The sequence below is a fragment of the Leucopleurus acutus genome (assembly GCF_964270905.1).
Source record: "Leucopleurus acutus genome assembly, chromosome: 14".
Taxonomy (NCBI): domain Eukaryota; kingdom Metazoa; phylum Chordata; class Mammalia; order Artiodactyla; family Delphinidae; genus Leucopleurus; species Leucopleurus acutus.
In genome coordinates this window covers 59137880-59160306 of record NC_139156.1, presented here as the reverse complement: position 1 = coordinate 59160306, position 22427 = coordinate 59137880, and the positions used below count along the sequence as shown (strand labels likewise).

Here is a 22427-nt window from a genome sequence, read left to right as displayed (position 1 = left end):
GGGAATATAGCAGATTTTCAATAACCACTTGTTTGGCTATAATTAAATATTGGTTGGCTGCATGCAAAGAACTATACCACCTAAACTGAAGATAAATTTCTGAGTTTAATTTTACAGAATCATACATATCATTTAAAGAGTTGGAAGGTATCTTTAAAAAATAAAATCATTGGGGCTTCCCCGGTGGCACAGTGGTTGAGAATCTGCCTGCCAATGCAGAGGACACGGTCTGGGAAGAGCCCTGGTCCAGGAAGATGCCACATGCCGCGGAGCAGCTGGGCCATTGCACCACAACTACTGAGCCTGCGCTCTAGAGCCCGCGAGCCACATCTACTGAGCCCACATGCCCCAAATACTGAAGCCCACGCGCCTAGAGCCCGTGCTCCACAACAGGAGAAGGTACCGCAATGAGAAGCTTGCGCACCGCAACAAAGAGTAGCCCCCGCTCTCCACAATCAGAGAAAAGCCCACGCGCAGCAACGAAAACCCAATGCAGCCAAAAACAATAAATAAATAAATAAATTTTAAAAATAATAATAATAAAATAAAATCATTGAACCAATTCTCTCATCTTATAAGTAAAAACTTGGATATTAAATGACTTGTCCAAATTTTTACTGACAGTTAATGATGGAGACAGAACAATAGTTCAGGCTTTGGAGTTCTTAAGTACATCAATCTTAAGTTATAAATATCCTTCATGTCTTCAGTTTACAGAACTAATTCTGTGCTGTGCATTTAACATTAGACTTCACTCTTCACACAACATAATCTCACAAAGAGTTGGTGAACAGGTACCCTACAAGCATACCACCTTGAAAATTCTAAACCTGGTAGTTCCTGAACGGATCAGGGAAGGTCTTGATATTGCTGGTTCAGTACGATCTGGATATGCCACACTGGAGACTTGGCTCAACGTGAACATCCTCATTGCAAGTTGGAGCTTGTTCCTAAGCCATAGAAGAATGACTTTACCTCCCAGCCTCCCATACCTCATGCTGAGTCACTCTCAAAGGCCTAGGAACCACTCCTTAGCATTCATACTCAGCAGCCCTGGGCAAATACTCACTGGTCTCTTTAGAAGGAGGGAACTAGCTTGTGAGTGATGATTCTGCCCCCATTCTCCACTCTAGCCAGAAAAATGTCTAGCCCTTGTCATGAAGTCTTTATGAATAAAGTCAGAAGTTCTACTGCTGCCTCCTAAGCTGAGGATATTATTTACATAGAACACCATCCCCCTTCTGATCTTATCTTCCTGCCTTCAGCTTTTCGATGCCCCCCACACCCCCTGCCCCTGGTTGCATTCTTACCTGTTTGGCTCAGTGGGTTCCAGGCCACTTCCTGCTGCCCCCATCCAGAAGAGCCAGATTGAGAAACCTGAAGACTGGCCTGGTAGAGAGACTCCAATTCTGAGGTCTCCTGCTCTGTGTCTTGGTTCCAATGTGGATGCAAAAGGATGTGGTTTCTTTCTGGATAAGTTACACAGGTATGGGAATCAGGAGGGGAGGACTTCATTCCTAGCCCAGGGACCCCAAGCTGAGAATCACAAAGCCTTGTAACATTCAACCAGGAATCCAAAGGCAAGGAAGTTCCCAAGTTGACACTGCTGCGCAGCTCCTTAGGCCTAGCATCTCTCACTTGAGACGGTTTCCCATGGTAAATACCTGACTTTGCCAACCTGGACTGTCCTCCCCTAGAAGTTTCACCATTAGGCAGCCCAGAGTTCATGGCAAGAGAAGGATGATCAGCAGGCTCTCCCCAGGAAGGCAGTCTGTTCCTACCATCCACAGAGGGTTGTTGTTTTGCCCAAGGCCAATGACCTTTCCCTTGACCCTGTGGGAATGGAGGCTTTGAGTCAGAAAGGGAAGAGTCCTTCCTTAGACTGTTGGGCAAACTTCTATCCTGGGAACCTGTACCATCCCTTGTGGAGGTGCCCTGCATCCTCTGGAACTGCTCTGCCAGAGAGCGGACAAGCCCCTTTGCGGTAGGAAACTCTGGCCTATAGGGCTCCTCGCTGCCTCCGTCCACTTTTGAAGTCAATGAAGTTTTGAGGCTTTGGGTTTGGAGGCATTGGTTAGTTTTCTGTAAGGTATTAGGAGAGTGAAGCACAGAAGAGGAAGGAGCAGGCATTATGGAGTGGCAGGCCCTGTACAGAGAAAGGCTGGGCTGAGCTGATGAACTTGAAGGACCACAGCCTAGACTGTGTGCATCTCCTCTCTCAGAGGTGCTTGTTCCAGTTGGCTGTAGCCAAGGCATCACCTGGGATGAGTCAGCAGGATCCCTCTTTTCTTGAAATAGCTGTTCTTGATCAGTGCCTCTTCCTCCTTGTTGGGGGAACCTTGTACAGCTGCTGTTGTCCCCCCTGTAGCTTTGCAGCTCACCCTCTGGTTCCCAACCATGATGAGAATTCTTCTCAGTTCTCCCTGGTGTTTTATGTAAGCCCTGCCTGTGGAACACAGAGGGGTCAATGCTGTCCACCTCAACAGAAGTAAGAGGGTTCGAGGCAGACCCACCAGAGGAATTGTGCTGTGGAGCAGACAGGGCAGATGACTCTGGGAATAATGGCGAGTGTGACTCATGGCAGGAAGCGGATGAGTAGATGAAAGAACTGGCCCCAAACTCTGTATTCATGTAGGGTTCCAGTTGGGCCTCCTGGCTTAACAATACTTGGAGCGGGATAGGCTGTTCACTGAAATAAACAGAGAGAGCCAGTCATAAGCTGTCTTAATTGACAAGATCACTTACAAAAATAACTGTTCATTTGGTTTCCATTTCTAGCTACTCACAGAGGTAATGGTGAAAATAAATGGAAAGACAAGCATAAGTAGAGTCAACAGATCAGAGGTTCACAAGAGAAGGCACATAGTTGGCTCACACCTAAGTAACAGGTAATATTAATTCTCTTTATTAAATACCCTCATCAAAGTTGCCCACAGTAATAGTAAATAAAGCTCTTGCTAATATTCTTCATTCCCTGTAAAGTCCCATTCCAATCATATTCTACTTACAAATTCAAAAACAAAAATTGCTCATGCCATATGCAAATGACAATAGAAGGTAAGCAAAGCCTAGAAATCACTCATCCCTAGGGTCCTGAGAGGCAGATCAGCCAAAAGAACCAGAAGGCCACATTTACAGAGTACAGGATGATTTGGGATCCTGGGATTAATATAAAAATCAACCATTTCAATTTTTTTTTTTTTTTTTTTCTTTTTGTAGTACGCGGGCCTCTCACTGTTGTGGCCTCTCCCGTTGCGGAGCAGAGGCTCCGGACGTGCAGGCTCAGCGGCCACGGCTCACGGGCCGGCATGTGGGATCTTCCCGGACCGGGGCACGAACCCGTGTCCCCTGCATCGGCAGGCGGACTCTCAACCACTGCGCCACCAGGGAAGCCCTCAAATGTATTTTTATAATCTGGATTTGGTTGTATTTGTTTACTGAGATATTTCCCCAAAGTAATGTGCTGTGACTCTCTTGAGATTTGGGAGTGGAAGTAGGGATTAACTGCAGTTAGATTTCTTACTAATTGTTTTGTATTTCTGACCTAAAGAACTCAGGGCTAGAAGCACTTAGATAAAACCTCAATCACTCACATACATCTAATGGCAGAAGTTTTCTGAAAAGAGTTTAGCTGCCTAAATTGCTTATAATCAAAACACATCTCTGATCAGATTCTCAAATTAGCATTCAGCGAATGGGGTAAACAATAGGAGAAAAGAAGAAAGAAGAAGATCCTAGCTATGAGCATTAAATTTGAATGATAATACACTATAAACTTTTGTGGGCATAGTCATTCAATCACCCTTACAACATTTTGAAGAATATGATATTACTTATAAGGAAAGCCTAATGGAGTCAAACAGACCTGGATTTGAATTCCATGCTTCTACCACTTACTAGCTGAGTAATCCTGGGTACCTTACTTATCTCATCCTCTCTGAGCCTGAGTTTTCTTATTTATAAACCATTGCTAAATAGTAATCCCTGTCTCCTAAGGTTATTGTGAGAATTAGATAAAATAAAACATAAAAGAGTTTAGCTTAGTGCCTGAGCAAATATTCAAAAAATGTTAGCTTCTTTTATAATGTTTATATTCTGAAAACTACTCAGGCTTGTTAACAGCCAAAATTAATTCTTACTTAAATCTATCTATTCTCAGTAACAGCCAATTTCAAGGGCTAAAATGGGGAAACTACACCAATGGCCATGGGGACTTTTTTCCTACTCCTGACCATAGGGAAGCAAAACAAAGGGAATCTTTGTGTCTCCTCTCAACGGATCAATCAGAGCAAGGAAGACTGCTTTCTCTACTTCCTTGAGGGACAGGAAGCACTGAAATCCCAAAATAAATCACACGGTTTCTACTGCAAAGTGAAACGTAACTCAGATTGCCATGTCTAAGACCATAATATGTACAAATTTAATAGTCATGTTATTACACAAGTCCAGAGACAAACTCACCCACAGGAAATATAGACAAGTGGTCTATTTATTATGCTATATTCTCTGCATCTTTCTAGGAACTATTAAGAAAAGGACCAGCAGTGGGATGAGCTTTTCATTGTATGTCTGACCTGAGAGAAGAAATCTTTTCAGAGGACTCTTCTCTCTCCCCTGGAGTCGCCAAGACAATGAGAGCTGGCTATGGAGCACCCATGGTCACTTCCTCCCCTGGCGTCCATAAACTACAATGGTTCCCAGGCACTACCTTGTTGGCTGAGGGAGGGCTCCCCTCTGTGAGGGGAGGCAGGCTGAGGGCTGCGACGGCGGCTGAGATGGTTGCTGCTGCTGCATGCGATCCTGCAGGCTCCGTGCTTTTCGAATAGTGATTTGCAGCTTCTTATCGACTAGGGCTCTGCTGTGCGTGCTAGAGCTGGCACCATGCAGGGCAAGTCTTAGTTTAGCTAAAATGCAAAAGAAAATATAGCAGAAACAGAACACAAAAATACAAACAAAAATAAAAAGAATAAAATTCAACCAAAAATGAGCAAAGATATGCAGTAAAACTCAAAATATGCAGCAGGAATACAAGGCGTGGACCATGCATATGTTGTCCAGGGCACAGAGCTGCCTCTGGCTATAAGGAACATTCATGGAAGCCATGGAGGCCAAACAGGTTAATTCAAATTTAAAAAACAAACAAAAAGCTAAACTAAAATGAGTCAGGAAGATAAACTGGTGCTTCCATCTTAGACGTTGCCACTCTCATTGTCCTTTGCAACTGACCTGTCCGACTCTGGTCTCCATTCTCTGCTCCCATCTCCCCCTTCCTGATGGCCAACAGCAGAAATAAGATCCAAACCTGCATCTGTCTTTATAGAACACAGTTTCTTGTGGGTCACATTAAAGAACCAGATACAAATTCTAAGCCTTAGTCCCTTGCTGTAACCTTATGGTGCAGCGTAACAGGAAGGCAGGGGAGAAACATAAAAAATCAAATATGCAATACAAAGTCACAGGCCTGGGAAGTCACAGTCAATTTATTCATTTCTTCCTGCCCTAAGCTCCACCTCGCTAGTCAGTAACTAGAGAAAGAGCAGACTAACCTCACATCTGAGATCTAACTTTATTTTGGGATTAGAAGGTAGGTCTGGCTGGATAGTTCATTTGTAGACTTCTGCTGAGGTTTTCCCAGTAAATATCCATAGGCCACAGTGACAACGCCTAGCACATTTAGAAATCTGAAGGGCAAAAGATAGCTAAAGTGCCTCAGTTTGGGGGAGTGACAGTGAGGAGACTTAAAAGCTGTTTTTATCCTATCTGAGTGACGACACTAATAATACCTATTGTGAAGTTAGTGAAAAGTGCCATAGCCATAGCGGTTAAAGTTACTTACAGATAGCTTCGTTACAGAGAGCCAAAGCGGCAGCACAGTCTCCCTTCTGTTCCAGATGCAGCGACTCTTCAAACACTGAATCTGCCTCTTGTAGGGACCTCTCAAAGCCGTCACTCCTCCCTGAAAGGGCCAGCACTTTTCATTTTCATAACAATCTGTTCCAACTTTTCCTATGTGCTGTTTTTTCCCTTCAGTGCACATAGATCATTGCTGCTGAGCCTCTGGTCCACCCTTACTCCAACTGACCATTACTATTAAGAATTCTCTGAAACACGTAGGACATCCATTTTTGCCTTAGCTGAGACTTTACCAAAGCCATGAAAGAGGGGCATGTCATTGTCCACCACATATTCCAACTCCAAGACCTCTAAGGGAGGCCCTCAAGGAAAGAACAAAGTACTGTCTATAATAGAAGGGTGGGTTCTTATGCCTGGAACTGACGTGCTTCTCTACAGTGCAACAAGATACATCTTGGCAACCTGTGTTCAACGCCCCAGATCTCCACCAAGACCTCCACTGCTGTGTTAAGGCAAAAGTGGCTTCAGTACTCTGTGAAAAGCCATCTGTAACACTTCTTTCCTACATAATTCATAGTTTTCTTTGTACCACCTGCACCTGGAAAATCAATACCCCTCTTGGGCACAGGTGTTCTACGGTTCCTAACTTCAATGTATCTACCAGGCCAGTGGAAATGCCCTTGTTCTTGGTTTGCACACACATACCTTTCATCAGCACTGCTAAGTATTTACTTCTATCATGCCCTTGCTCACCAAACCTACTGTAAAAAAGTCACCTTCCCTTGCAGTGAGCATAAGATGTTGCTTCCTCCCCTGAAAGTGAATGTGTGCCAAAGCAGGTGCAGGACAGTCTAGGGACAGTGCCACATGAAAAGCAAGAAAGTACTGTAAGGGCAACTTTTGTAAAAGAATTCTCAAGTTTATATATCCCCTTGCCTTTTACTCACTCATAACCATAAATTAGTAGTAACCTGTAACCCAAGTTCACCTACAATGGGATTAATGGTGAGTTTTCACAAGCTCACAGGAAAAAAAAAAATCATTTCTCCCATAATGCACCTATCCTCCATTACCCTCCAGCTGGACATGGTAAGAAAAGCTCTTCCATACCCCTAACATTCACTCCCTAATTCACCAATAGCTTCGGAGAACAATGAGAAGGAAGTAGAAGTAACAAGTTGGTTCTGAAGATCTTGACATTTGGGTTCTACTCCACTGCTAGAGGTATGGTCCCTGGGGTAGGGGGTACTCAGGCCTGAAGTTTTCTCACTATATCTGAAATCAATTGAATCTATACAACCTTTATAATCAGAGGTGGTGGCTAGAGCTATTAAAACAAAAAAAGTTCTCTACAGAGATATAGGCAAACTATATAGTTGGTCAATGATTGTACTAAATTTTAATTCTTATCCTCTAGAATCTTAGCACTCCATTCCTTGCTCTAAACCAAAGTGTATGGAGAACTGACAATGAAATACAGCCAGAGGGATCCACTCTCAACTCTAAGGTACTACCCAACTGACAGAGCGGGGAGAAAGGCAAGGGAGGAAGATGACAAGACCCCTCTTTCAGAAGCAATATGAACCTGAGACACCAATGTGATATAGCTTAAGGACAAAAAGGAAGAAAAAACTATTGAAACATAGGGACATCTAAGAAATTAGGAATGGTAAACTAATTTGGAGACAAAAAACAATGCCTTGGAAAGTATAAAGCAACAACTGCCTTGAATCAAAAGACAGTAGGATTAGAAGAGAAAAGTAGTCCCCAAGTAAGCCCAGGAAGTTTTCCTAAGAGTTGATAAGAAGAAAGAAGTGATCAAAAGAAAGCAGCCACCCAAAACAGCATCGGCTCCTATTCTTTACACTACTTTAGCACAATTTGTTGCATCTGGAGGTTCTGAATAATAAACTCATTTCATAGAAAAACACAGATATAGGTTTCAGGGCCTATTTAAAATAGATACCTCAGCCTTTTTGAACTCTTATTTTGAAGGCTAGTCTCTGCTGGTACAAAGTGATGTCCTAAAGCAATTGAAGGGAGAAAAAGTAACTAATGTGGGGCAGCTGGAGAAGCTGAAATAAAGTCCATGAAAATCGTGTGAGATTGGGATATGAATCATCAGAGGATCAAAAGGAAATCAGGCTCTGTGTTCTTAGAACCTGTTTGGTAGATCCACTTCCCTGAAGCTCCAGGTAGGAAATCTCAAGGGCATATTTCTGCTGAGCGAGAAGAATTCCCCTCACTGTCAGTGTGGCTCACTCACTGCCTTTTTCTGCTGTTTCTGAATTGTGAGTAGTTTAATTTACATCTTATATAGCTGTTCATCAGAAATATTTTTCATGAACAATATACTATCTCCAATCTACAAGCTTTTAATAAATGGGCCCCAAATCAGTGCCTGTCTCTAACCAATAGGCCTGTCACCTCCTACTTTAACTAGCTCTCACTGAAATGGCTGAATTAAGATAAAATATAACTTGGCTAAAGAGAAGACAGAATTTATGAGCTTGAATACTTTTTTCCTCCCAGCTTTCTCTGTCCCCATCACCCACAACCTAATGCTCACAACAATTACCCTGATTCTGCAGTTCATCTAAGTCCATGAAGCGGCTGGGATGAGGGTTAAACCCTTTAGCTGCCTCTAATTCCTTCTCTCGTTTCCTTTGAAGTTCCTGTTCCTGGGCCCTTCTGGCCACCTCTTCCTGCAATTCATCCAGTTCAGTTTTGGAAGATATCTCCCCACCTGGAATAAAAGCAAGGGAGAAGAGAAGTCGCCACATTTCCATAACCAAGACTAAGCACTTGCTGTATTTATGGCCACAGCACTGCTTTTCCTTTGGAACTCTTGGCTTCAGTCTGGAGTTCATATCTGCATAGTGCTTTCCATTTCAGATTCAGGATGATACCTAGGCCATGAATAATAATAATATTTATTGGGTGCATTATAACAACAATAACAACATGACAACTAACATTTGTTGAGTATTTACTACGTGACAGGCATAGCTGTAAGCACTTTTACATATGTTATTTAATTCTCACAATAATATGTGAGGTAGATACTATTATTGCCCACATTTTAAGAATGAAGAAACTGAGTCACAAAGATGATAAATAACTTACCCAAGGTAACAAAAATGGCAAACGGTAAAGCTGAATTAAAGTCAAATAGGTTAAATTCATAATCTGTGCTTTGAACTACTAGAGAGCATTCTCTACCATGTGCTACCAGTGACTCACCAGGAAGCTTCAAACAAGTCAATTTCTCCCTCTTAATTTCTACCACCTTTTTAATGAGTTTGGAAAATATTGATAGTAGTAAAAATTTAATTTTTTCAGTGTTCACAGATGGAACCAAACAGATCTAAAAGGATGTCCGTGATATATTAAGTGAAAAATCAAGTGACAGAATAACATCTATAGTATGACTCCCTTTTATTTATTTTTAAATGCTAGTAATAAACTTACCTATGGACAACTAGGGCAGCTGCCAGATGCTGGTGGGGGACCTCGATGCCCAAGGAGACAGGAGGAACCCCCAAGCGACCCGGTAGGACATTGGGGGACTAAGTGGGGGAGGAGAAGTGGAGGCAGGAAAGGACCTGCGCCCCCAAGGGGTAGCTGGGAGCAGGGAGGGGTTCCCATGTCTGGAGGGAGCCTCGGGGGCTCAGATCAGGGGGAGCATGCCTGGTGTTTCCCCTGCGCAATTGGCCCGGGAAACTTGCCCAGCTCTCAGGCCCGGTCCTACACCCTCAAAAGGCCCCTTCTACTACACTGGTTCTGGGGGCATATGAGGGAGGCTGGAGGAGAACAGAAGAGGCAGGCGGGATGGAGGGGCCCTCCAGGACGGAGGAACAGGAGAGTCACAGAGGGAGTGTGCCCTGCCCACTTGGGCTGGGAAGCCTGCTGGCTCCCAGGCTGGGTCCCCCACCCCCCAAAACCAGAGGCATGCCTGGACCCCTACTGTTATGTTGAGCCTAAGCCCCACCCCCCCATGGGCTTTTCCAGCCCTGTGCGTCCTAAGCACAGGCCCCGCCCACCACCTAAACCTCACCCGTGCCTAAGCCCTGCCCCCACAGCCAAGGCCTTTTCTGCCTTTTTTTTTCTTTTTTCCCCTTCTCTTTTTTTACTATTGTGGTTCTGTTTTACCTTCTGGTTGTTGTTTCATCTATATTTTTATTTTCATTTTATTTCTAACATATCTGTTAGTTTCCTAGTCTAATTTTATTTTTACTCTTTGTTATTGTTCTGTTTTATTTTTTGCCACCCCACACGGCTTGCGGCATCATGGTTCACAAACCGGGGGCTGGGCCCAAGCTCCTGTGGTGGAAACTCCAAATCCGAACCACTGGACTAACAGAGAACCTCAGACCCCAGGGAATATTCATCGGAGTGAGGTCTCCCAGAGGTCCTCAACTCAGCACCAAGACCCAGATCTACCCAAGAGCCCACAAACTTCAGTGCTGGAAGCCTCAGGCCAAAAAACCAGTAAGACAGAAACACAATCCCACTCATAAAAAAAAAAAATTAGCCAGCAAAAAAATATGTCATAGATGAAGGAGCAAGGTAAAAACCTACAAGACCAAATAAATGAAGAGGAAATAGGCAATCTATCTGAAAAAAAATTCAGAGTAATGATAGTAAAGTGATCCAGAATCTCAGAAATAGAATGGAGGTACAGATTGAGAAAATACAAGAAATATTTAACAAAGACCTAGAAGAACTAAAGAACAAACAAACAGAGGTGAACAACACAATAAGTGAAATGAAAAATACACTAGAAGGAATCAATAACAGAATAACTGAGGCAGAAGAACGAGTAAGTGAGCTGGAAGACAGAATGGTGGAAATAACTGCTGAGGAGCGGAATAAAGGAAAAAGAATGAAAAGAATTGAAGACAATCTCAGAGACATCTGGCGCAACACTTAATGTACCAACATTCAAATTGTAGGGGTCCCAGAAGAAAAAGAGAAAAAGAAGGGTCTGAGAAAATATTTTTGAAGAGATTATAGTGGAAAACTTCCCTAACATGGGAAAGGAAATAGTCACTGAAGTCCAGGAACTGCAGAGAGTCACATACAAGATAAACCCTAGGAGAACCACACCAAGACACATATTAATCAAACTAACAAAAACTAAATGCAAAGAAAAAATATTAAAAACAGAAAGGGAAAAGCAAAAAATAACATACAAAGGAATCCCCATAAGGGATTTTTCAGCTGATTTTTCAGCAGAAACTCTGCAGGCCAGAAGGGAGTGGCAGGATATACTTAAAGTGATAAAAGAGAATAACCTACAACCAAGATTACCCAGCAAGGATCTCATTCAGATTCAAGGGAGAAATCAAAAGCTTTTCAGACAACCAAAAGCCAAGAGAATTCAGCACCACCAAACCAGCTTTACAACAAATGCTAAAGGAAACTTCTCTAGGCAGGAAACACAAGAGAAGAAAAAGACCCATAAAACAAACTCAAAACAATTAAGAAAATGGTAATAGGAACATACATATCGATAATAACCTTCAATGTAAATGGATTAAATGCCCCCACCAAAAGACACAGACTGGATGAATGGATACAAAAACAAGACCCATTATGAGCTGTCTACAAGAGACCCACTTCAGACTCAGGGACACATACAGACTAAAAGTGAAGGGATGGAAAAAGATATTCCATGCAAATGGAAATCAAAAGAAAGCTAGAGTAGCAATACTTGTATCAGATAAAATAGACTTTAAAAGAAAGACTGTTACAAGAGATAAGGAAGGACACTACATAATGATCAATCCAAGAAGAAGATATAACAATTATAAATGTTTATGCACCCAACATAGGAGCACCTCAATACAAAAGGCAAATGCTAACAACCATGAATGGGGAAATCGACAGTAACACAATAATAGTAGGGGACTTTAACACCCCACTTACACCAATGGACAGATCATCCAAACAGAAAATAAATAAGGAAACACAAGCTTTAAATGACACAATAGACCAGATAGATTTAATTGATATTTATAGAAGATTCCACCTGAAAGTGGAAGAATACACTTTCTTCTCAAGTGCACACTGAACATTCTCCAGGATAGGTCACATCTTGGGTCACAAATCAAGCCTCGGAAAATTTAAGAAAACTGAAATCGTACCAAGCATCTTTTTTGACCACAATGCTATGAGATTGGAAATCAATTACAGAAAAAAACTGTAAAAAACACAAATACATGGAGGCTAAACAATGTGCTACTAAATAACCAAGAGATCACTGAAGAATCAAAGAAGAAATTAAAAATACATAGAAACAAATGACAATGAAAACACAATAACCCAAAACCTATGGGATACAGTAAAAGCAGTTCTAAGAGGGAAGTTTACAGCAATTCAATCTCACCTCACGAAACAAGAAAAATCTCAAATAAACAATCTAACCCTACACCTAAAGCAACTAGAGAAAGAAGAACAAAGAAAACCCAAAGTCAGTAGAAGGAAGGAAATCATAAAGATCAGAGAAGAAATAAATGAAATAGAGATGAAGAAAACAATAGCAAAGATCAATAAAACTAAAAGTTGGTTCTTTGAGAAGATAAAATTGATAAACCATTAGCCAGACTCATCAAGAAAAAAGGGAGAGGATGCAGATCAATAAAATTAGAAATGAAAAAGGAGAAATCACAACTTGACACCACAGAAATACTAAGGATTATAAGAGACTACTACAAACAACTATATGCCAATAAAATGGACAACCATGAAGAAATGGACAAATTCTTGGAAAGGTACAATTTTCCAGACTGAACCAAGAAGAATTAGAAAATATAAACAGACCTATCACAAGTAATGAAATTGAAACTGTAATTAAAAATCTTCCAACAAACAAAAGTCCAGGACCAGATGTCTTCACAGGTGAATTCTATCAAACATTTAGAGAAGAGCTAATACCCATCCTTCTCAAACTCTTCCAAACAACTGCAGAGGGAGGAACACTCTCAAATTCGTTCTACAAAGCCACCATCACCCTGATACCAAAACCAGAAAAAGATATCACAATAAAAGAAAATTATAGACCAATATCACTGATGAACATAGATGCAAAAATACTGAACAAAATACTAGCAAACAGAATCCAACAACATATTAAAATGATCATCAACCATGATCAAGTGGAATTTATCCCAGGAATGCAAGGATTCTTCAATATACGCAAATCATTCAATGTGATACACCATATTAACAAATTAAGGAATAAAAACCATATGATCATCTCAATAGATGCAGAAAAAGCTTTTTACAAAATTCAACACCCATTTATGATAAAAACTCCCCAGAAAATGGGCATAGAGGGAAACTACCTCAACATAATAAAGGCCATATATGACAAACCCACAGCAAACATCATACTCATTTCCACTAAGATCAGAAACAAGACAAGGATGTCCACTCTTGCCACTCTTATTCAACATAGTTTTGGAAGTCCTAGCCACAGCAATCAGAGAAGAAAAAGAAATAAAAGGAATACAAATTGGAAAAGAAGAAGTAAAACTGTCACTGTTTGCAGATGACATGATACTATACATAGAAAACCCTAAAGATGCCACCAGAAAACTACTAGAACTAATCAATGAATTTGGTAAGGTTGCAGGATACAAAATTAATGCACAGAAATCTCTGGCATTCCTATACACTAACAACGAAAAATCAGAAAGAGAAATTAAGGAAACAATCCCATTTACCATTGCAACAAAAACAATAAAATAACTAGGTATAAACCTACCTACGGAGGCAAAAGACCTGTATGCAGAAAACTATAAAACACTGATGAAAGAAATCAAAGATGACATAAACCGATGGAGAAATACACCATGTTCTTGGATTGGAAGAATCAACATAGTGAAAATGACTATACTACCCAAAGCAATCTACAGATTCAATGCAATCTCTATCAAACTACAATGGCATTTTTCACAGAACTAGAACAAAAAATTGCACAATTTGTATGGAAGCACAAAAGACCCTGAATAGATAAAGCAATCTTGAGAAAGAAAAATGGAGCTGGAGGAATCAGGCTCCTTGACTTCAAACTATTCTACAAAGCTACAGTAATCAAGATGGTATGGTACTGGCACAAAAACAGAAATACAGATCAATGGAACAGGATACAAAGCCCAGAGATAAACCCACGCACATGTGGTCACCTAATTTATGACAAAGGAGGCAAGAAAATACAATGAAGAAAAGACAGCCTCTTCAATAAGTGGTGCTGGGAAAACTGGACAGCTACATGTAAACGAATGGAATTAGAACACTACCTAACACCATACACAAAAATAAACTCCAAATGGATTAAAGACCTAAATGTAAGACCAGACACTATAAAACTCTTACAGGAAAACACAGGAAAAACACTCTTTGACATGAACCACAGCAAGATCTTTTTTGACCGACCTCCTAGAGTAATGAAACTAGAAACAAAAATAAACAAATGGGACCTAATGAAACTTAAAAGCTTTTGCACAGCAAAGGAAACCATAAACAAGATTAAGTCAACCCTCAGAATGGGAGAAAATATTTGCAAACAAAGCAACTGACAAAGGATTAATCTCCAAAATATACAAACAGCTCATGGAGCTCAATATCAAAAAAAAAAAAACAACCTAATTAAAAATGCGCAGAAGACCTAAACAGACATTTCACCAAAGGAGACATACAGATGGCTGAGAGGCACATGAAAAGATGCTCAACATCACTAATTATTAGAGAAATGCAAATCAAAACTACAATGAGATATCACCTCATACCAGTCAGAATGGCCATTATCAAAAAATATAGACGGCTTCCCTGGTGGCGCAGTGGTTGAGAGTCCGCCTGCCGAAGCAGGGGACACGGGTTCATGCCCCTGTCTGGGAAGATCCCACATGCCGCAGAGCGGCTGGGCCCGTGAGCCATGGCCGCTGAGCCTGCGCGTCCGGGGTCTGTGCTCCGCAACGGGAGAGGCCACAACAGTGAGAGGCCTGCATACCGTAAAAAAAAAAAAAAATATATATATATATATATATATAGAGAGAGAGAGAGAGAGAGAGAGAGAGAGAGAGAGAAACAATAAAGCTGGAGAGGAGGGTGTGGTGAAAAGGGAACCCTCCTGCACTGTTGGTAGAAATGCAAATTGATACAGCCACTATGGAGAACAGTATGGAGGTTCCTTAAAAAAACTAAAAATAGAACTATCATATGACCCAGCAATCCCACTACTGGGCATATACCCTGAGAAAACCATAATTCAAAAAGAGACATGTACCACAAAGTTCACTGCAGCACTATTTACTACAGTCAGGATATGGAAGCAACCTAAATGTCCATTGACAGATGAATGGATAAAGAAGATGTGACACATATATACAATGGAATATTACGCTGCCATAGAAAGAAACGAAATTGAATTATTTGTAGCGAGGTGGATGGACCTAGAGTTTGTCATACAGAGTGAAGTAAGTCAGAAAGAGAAAAACAAATACCATATGCGAACGCATGTATATGGAATCTAAAAAAATGGTACTGATGAACCTAGTAGCAGGACAGGAATAAAGACGCAGACCTACTACAGAATGGACTTGAGGATATAGGGAGGGGGAAGGGTAAGCTGGGACGAAGTGAGAGAGTGGCATGGACATATATACACTACCAAATGTAAAATAGATAGCTAGTGGGAAGCAGCAGCATAGCACAGGGAAATCAGCTCAGTGATTTGCGATGACCTAGAGAGGTAGGATAGGGAGGGTGAGAGGGAGGCTCAAAAGGGAGGGGATATGGGGATATATGTATGCCTATGGCTGATTCACTTTGTTGTACAACAGAAACTAACACAGCATTGTGAAGCAATTATACCCCAATAAAGATGTATAAATAAAAAAACTTATCTATGTACTTGTACATAGAATAGAAAGCACAGAAAGAGAGGTAGGAAGATACATGCCATAATGATAACAGTGGTTCCTTCAGTTTGAAGAGGCAATGGGCAAGTTACTGAATTGTTGGGCTAACATTTACTTCTGTAATGTTTTAAAAGGGTGGTCAGTGTCACCAGATAAAAAAAATAGGGTTTACTATACAAAGAGGATGGTGGGGTGTTTGGTGTGTGAGGAATTTATTCTAACTCCTTGCCAAATATCTTTTACCAGTTGAGGAATCCAGTTGGTGAATTCTATCCAGCTAATCTAGAATTAGGGCTATCAGTGAAATCATGAGACTCAGTCTTTAGTGTGCTAAAAAACTATTGGCTGTCGAAGGAAAGAGAAGGGGGAACAGGCTCATGGAAGAGCACAAGTTTCTCAAAGCAATGTTAGTCAATATGAGATAAATTAAAATGTGGGAAATAAACCAAACCTATAATTTCATTAGGAAGAATGAATCTCTTCCATGGATTTCTCACTATAACCTACTCTAGCCCAGGATTTCAGAGATATCTGCTTCTACAGGCATTGTTCTGCTCTGCCAGATGTTAGCAACCTATGGCACTCACACCTAAAAGTGTTCATGCCTTTTTATTTCTGCTGCATATCACCCTTCCAGCCACCTTTAAGAACTTTCAGTGGCCATTAAGAGAACTGGTGGTCAGACTAGTAATGTTCCTGGTGTCATCTCTACAGGTTGGCACATAATATTCTGTCCTCGTCTCCCTAGTGAGCTGGCCACATATCTATATTCAGAAGCTCATTAAACCAGACCATAGTTAGGTTTCTGCCCACACACCCTACTCCCAACTGATCTAACATACCAGAAAAAAAAGGGATGAAACACATCTTTCAGAGAAGGTTGATTTCTAAGTTAGATGAATGGACCCCAGAACTCCTCAGCCAACTAAACAATACTGAATACTCACCACCTTCCTTCAAGCATCACAAAAAGTCTCCATGTTCGGGAGACTACATAGTTACCACCTCAATTTTCAGCTGTGAGTAAGTAAAGGATTTATTTTACTTATTTGAATACGCACTGTAAGTATATATGTGTGCTGTGAGAAGAATGTAAAAAGGATATAAAACCTATGACTACCTCAAATGTCTATGCTTGGTGTCTCATACCTGAAATTCCAATATCCCTTTATCTTCAGGCTTTGACTTGTTAAAATGCTAGTTTCTCTTAGAGAAAGCATACTTTAAACTATTCTCAGTCACATACATCTAGTGTAAAAGAGTTAGATCATTCCTTTAAAGCTTGTTTTGAGAAGGAGGGACAGGCACATTCAAGAAGGAAAAACAAAGCAGGGATACTAGACAGGATATAGAGGCAGGGGCAAGGGGAGTTCTGACCTGCTTATTTCCCAGTTTTGCCCATAGCCTACATGTCCCCTTTGTTATCTCAATTCATAATACTAAACAATAAAAAATCCGTTCCCACAAGAATGCCTCTATACCAAGGAAAGCCCTAGGAGTTATTCTTCTGAAGAAAGCAGGTGCTACTGATACTGTTCACCATATTTCTGTTCCTTCTTGCTCCCTCCAGGGCTCTCTCCAAGGTGGAAAGGAGCAAGCAGGCAAGCCATGATAGAGAACAACAACAACAAAAAAGATAAATCCAGAGATGGAGCAGATCAAACGTCTTCACATTTACATTCTGATGGAACAAAGTACAATTGTCCTCTAATTTCAAATGTGCTCAGGTTAGGCTGTTTCCCAAATAGAACTGGCAGTAAAATCCAGTTCTCCAAATCCAACGTCCTTGCGCTTACCTGAGAGGGGCTGATTCTTTGTCCAGCCACTCCTGGATACTGTGGAGTCTGCCTCCAGGATGCTACTACTGTGAGACTTTGGGATGTGACGCCAGGAAGGGGCCAACCCAGCTGATCTCTTAGCACTTGTATCCCTTCAAAACAGAAACCAGTCTAGTGAAAGCATCAGAAGGCAGATAACTAGCAACATTCCTAGGACTAAATTCCCTCCAAAAACTACAACAAAACCCCCAAACATCGAACTAATATAATTAAAATACCTGCAAAACTACTTCTGAAAATTGAAATACCGACTCGTTCCCCCATCTTATCTCACCTCATTCACATTTTGTACATCTAGCAGTGTCTGGCACAAAACTTATTTAATGAATTAATAAACAAATGCTCTCATATGGATTGGCTTCCTCTTTCTTATACTTTTGTAGCATCTTCTCATGTGTAAAACTAAACAGGGTCTGATGTCAGGGAAGAGCAGTGGGAAAGTATGAGGATACAGTTATCACTCTTACAGAAGATATCACTCCTTTCAAAGCTATATACTGTTAGGAAACTTGTCTCTGAGGCAACTCAGTAAAAACAATATATGGAGATCTGAAAGTTATAAAGCAAATGGGCCCTATGGACAGGGTGCAATGACCACTATTAAACTGTCATCATTATCTTATGGAATTATGAATATCACTGGCTTCGTAAGACACAGAATCCCCAGTGATCTTAAATAAAAAAGCCTAATATAAAAGGCAAGAATAAATAAAAATTGGGTTTTCTCTCTGATTGTATAACTATGTAAGTTTTGGTTCATTAACTCATTCTTTCAATAAAAGTTATTTACTGGGCTTCCCTGGTGGCGCAGTGGTTGGGAGTCCGCCTGCCAATGCAGGGGATACGGGTTCGTGCCCCGGTCCAGGAAGATCCCACATGCCGCGGAGTGGCTGGGCCCGTGAGCCATGGCCGCTGAGCCTGCGCGTCCGGAGCCTGTGCTCCACAACGGGAGAGGCCACAACAGTGACAGGCCCACGTACCGCAAAAAAAAAAAAAAAAAAAAAAGTTATTTACTAAACAATTATTTTATATATAATACTTTAAAAGTTGCCTCTCCTTTCTCAAATGTCTTTGCTGCTTCTCCCAGCAGAGGGTACTGTTGCCATAGAAAGTTGATCGAGCACATTTTGCTTGCCCACAAGATGGTAATAAAGTCCATCTCTTCACTTGTCTGAGTTTAAAAGCCTCTTGGTGGCTCACATTTCTGCAAGGGACAGTGTAGCTATTCAAAGGCCAAACAATACCTGCAGACATTCGAGCTCTCAGGCAGGGCTGCATCCAGGCTGACAGGGCTGCTGCTGTTCCTCTCACTGCTCTCATAGCCAGATTCCATTCGCTGGATTAGGCGAGGGTGCTGCTCTAAAAGGTGACAGCCTGGCCGTAATGGGCCCCAGATCTTGTACTGGGGTCTTGGTCCGCCAGTCTTAATGTCGTAAGCAGGTGGCTTGCTTAATTCGTCTGGTGTAAATTCTTTAGCTATCTCAATGAAAGAACAAGTATGGAAAAGGAGGTAGATTTAGCATCTGCCTCAAATCAAGATATAACTAACCCTTCCCTCTAGCTACTCATTCACTGAACTCATATCCCCAAAAGGCGACCCATGAGGGTAAAATTTTTACCCTTCAAGGTAAAAATGCACCTTGCCAAGTCTACCAGAAAACCCAGGTTTTTTTAAAAATACAAAAATCAACTTTATTCAAAAGCTCAATTCTTCCCTAATTATCTCCTTACCTGAATCCTCAGAAAAGGGGCTAAGCTGCGTATAGCCAGCGTGCTTCCTTTTTTCCTTACTAAAGATACTGTCAATATTGAGAGACTCCCGTTTGGGTCTCCATGTTGGACGATACTTGCTAGAAGAACTGGATTTTGACTCACTGCTGGTACTCTCTACTTCCCAGTCACGAGAGTGTAAAGGCAGGTTCCGAGGAGGTTTTTTGTCAGTCTGGTCTCCTCCCCTCCCCCCACAGGGAGATCCTAGGTTGGTCTGAGAAACCAGGGATGGTCTGTTATGGATAATATTGCTGACTGTCTCTTTAAAATCCCTTAGCCTGTTGGTGCTGCTGGATGATTTGGAGGCATTCCTAGGAGCCTGCTTCTCTTTCAGTGTTTCTCCTAAAAACACAAAGGATGAAACAACTGTAAATGTTTAAAGTCATCACAGGCACCCAGACCCCAGAGTCAAAAAAGAATGAAAGGCCTTTGAGCAGACAGGAGAAGCCACAGTTGGAGTGTGAGTGTGACAGAGTGAGTAAAGAAAGAGAAACTATGCAGGGGGGCTTGCCTTCACTGTGGTACCCTGAGGCCTGAAGCTCATCGCCTTTCCTTCTGACCCGGCCAGAGCTCCTCTTGCGCTCTATCAGTGACCCTTTCTTGGATGGGAGTTTCTGATTACATTCACTATCAGTCAGGTGTCCTGAAAAAAACAAGGAAATGGGGGTAAGCTGGTATCTGAGACTGACCTCCATCCTTTAGAGAACCTACTCTCCCTTTGGGATTCATGGCAGTACCACAAACTTAGTGGATCAGAAGCTGTAGAGGCCAAGACTATGTGATTTAAGTGTAGCAGGAATCTCTCAATAGATAAAGGCAGAAAAGCTCAAGTATTTAGTGGGAACTTCCAAATTTACAATGTCTCCTGAGCAATTACCAATCTCGATCCCACTCATAATCCTTCCCAGTGACCCAGAAGGACACATTACTTGGTAGTTTTTAAAAGGCAAAAGTTTTAAAGATTATATAAGAATATCATGGTAGCAACACATACCGAGTGAAGTTTAATTTTTATTACATCTGGTATTATCCTAGGTGCCCCAGCCTTTGCCCACAAGAGCTCTGATCGTATATGGCTTTAAGACCCAGTTCTAAACATTCCTTAAATGTGAATCATTCCAAAGGACATCTGAACTTTGAATAATTCTCATTCCCAGCCATAACCCATGCTTTACCAAACTTGACTTCGCCCAGAGATTACACTTCATAGTTCCTCAATACTAATCACTGGGAAACCCAGATCTGGGCTCTTTTATGTAACTTGCCATACTTCACGCCCACAGTATGTGAATGTATAAGTGTGATCTGACAACAGCAAAGGTCAGATTCTAAAGGATATAATCATCTAAGCTGCTAGAAGCCAAAGGTGAATTAAGCAACTGAATTAAATTGGAATATAGGCTTATAGGAAATCCCCTAGGGTTCTCAAACATCTGAGAGCTAACAGAAATTTGCTTCCATATGTTAGTTATGAAAATCCTTGTACATATTCAGGTATGATATGCAATGATATGGCTACATATTTTCAATTACCAACGCAATCTCTTATTGCTTTTATCTAATCATTTGCTATCTCTGGGCCCATAAGAAAGACTTATCAGTTGGAACAACGAAATCCACTAATGTAAAATCCAATGGGCATGCTCCTCCACCCCCAGCCATTCACAAACCCTTAAAATAAACCTGACTCTCCTTATTTATCCTGTGACTTGGTTTCTCCCTGTTTCACAGTTTCAGAAATACAATCTAAAAAAATCACACTTTGCAGTAGTCACCTATGCAATAGTCATCAAAAGAAATCCAATATGAATCCAACCAAACCACTAGATCCAACTACCAATTCATAAAAAATATAGAGGAGAGAGAAACACGCTACAGTTTACCATACAGACACAATCAGCAAAACTTAAAATGTGGGAAAACTACAGCACAAACTACCTAGTTCTTCAACAATAAATAGAAAGGAAGAAACAGAGGCAAAACCTACAGATTAAAGGAAATGTAAAAGACTTATTAACCCATCACAATGTGTAGACCTCATTTGGATTCTGAGTCAAAAACAAACCAACCATTAAAAAATATGACATTTATGAGCTAATAGGATATTTGAGTGCTCATTGGTTAAGAAGTTATTAATTTAAAAAATGATTCTTTTAGAGATATATACTAAAATATTTATGGAAAAGGTGATATAATGTCTGGGATTTGCTTCAAAATAATCCATGAGTAGGGGAAGTGGGCAGAGGTACAGATAAAACTAGACTGACCATGAGTTATAATTATTGAAACTAGGTGATGGGTACATGAAGGGGCTGTATACTATTCTGTATGCTTTTGAATATGTTTGAAATTCTCTCTCTTTTTTTTTAAAGGGCATGCACAGGATGTAAACCACCAATCTGAAGCCATGGGATCACTAATTCCCAAGTCTCTAAGAGTATGGGCACTGTCCTATGCCTTAGGTGATGAACTTTTCATCTCAGCAGTCAGTCACTTACTGTTCTTACTTTTGTGCCCTGTAATGATTTCTTCCACTAACACAGGCACAATCTTCTGTAGATTAACAGAAAAATTCAAGAATGTTCTCTGCATGGAACTCACAATAACAAACAGGCTAGCTTTCCATCCTTTTATTTCTCTGTCCTTCAGGAAGCTCAGCAAGGTGATGAGCAGGTTTCCCCATCCATAAATATGCCCCTTCTCTCAAAACCCTTCAGGGCTTTGAAACAAAGCCTGGCATGAGAAGTAAATGAGGTGCAAGACCACAAGGTTTAATGGGGCACTATGAGAATGACAGGGATTAAGAGCACAGAAGGAAAAAAGCCTTCAGAAAAAGATTTCAGAATAAATAATCACATTACAATTGTCCTTACTGATAGGCTGCTGTTGACGGGGAACATCATCATTCATTAAGAAGTGAGTTGCTTTCTTTCATCCTTCTCAATTACCCAAGTTCTGTGCATTTCCCCCTGTGCATGACAAACATTTCTGACTTGCCCCAGTTTCTTTTTCTTGGGAGACCCTCTATGCAGAACTGAAT

General features: G+C 41.1%; 1 protein-coding gene across 1 annotated transcript in view; it reads right to left on the bottom strand.

The window, feature by feature from the left end:
• USP54 (ubiquitin specific peptidase 54) overlaps positions 1–22427 on the bottom strand; it is a gene marked incomplete at its 3' end in the record, with an annotated part of 72056 nt that overhangs the window by 14350 nt on the left and 35279 nt on the right. The window contains 8 exon segments of the mRNA XM_082855227.1: positions 1311–2689; positions 4709–4904; positions 5837–5956; positions 8432–8599; positions 17576–17709; positions 18862–19093; positions 19349–19729; positions 19899–20030. Of these exon segments, the coding sequence (XP_082711353.1) occupies positions 1311–2689; positions 4709–4904; positions 5837–5956; positions 8432–8599; positions 17576–17709; positions 18862–19093; positions 19349–19729; positions 19899–20030 (2742 nt within the window).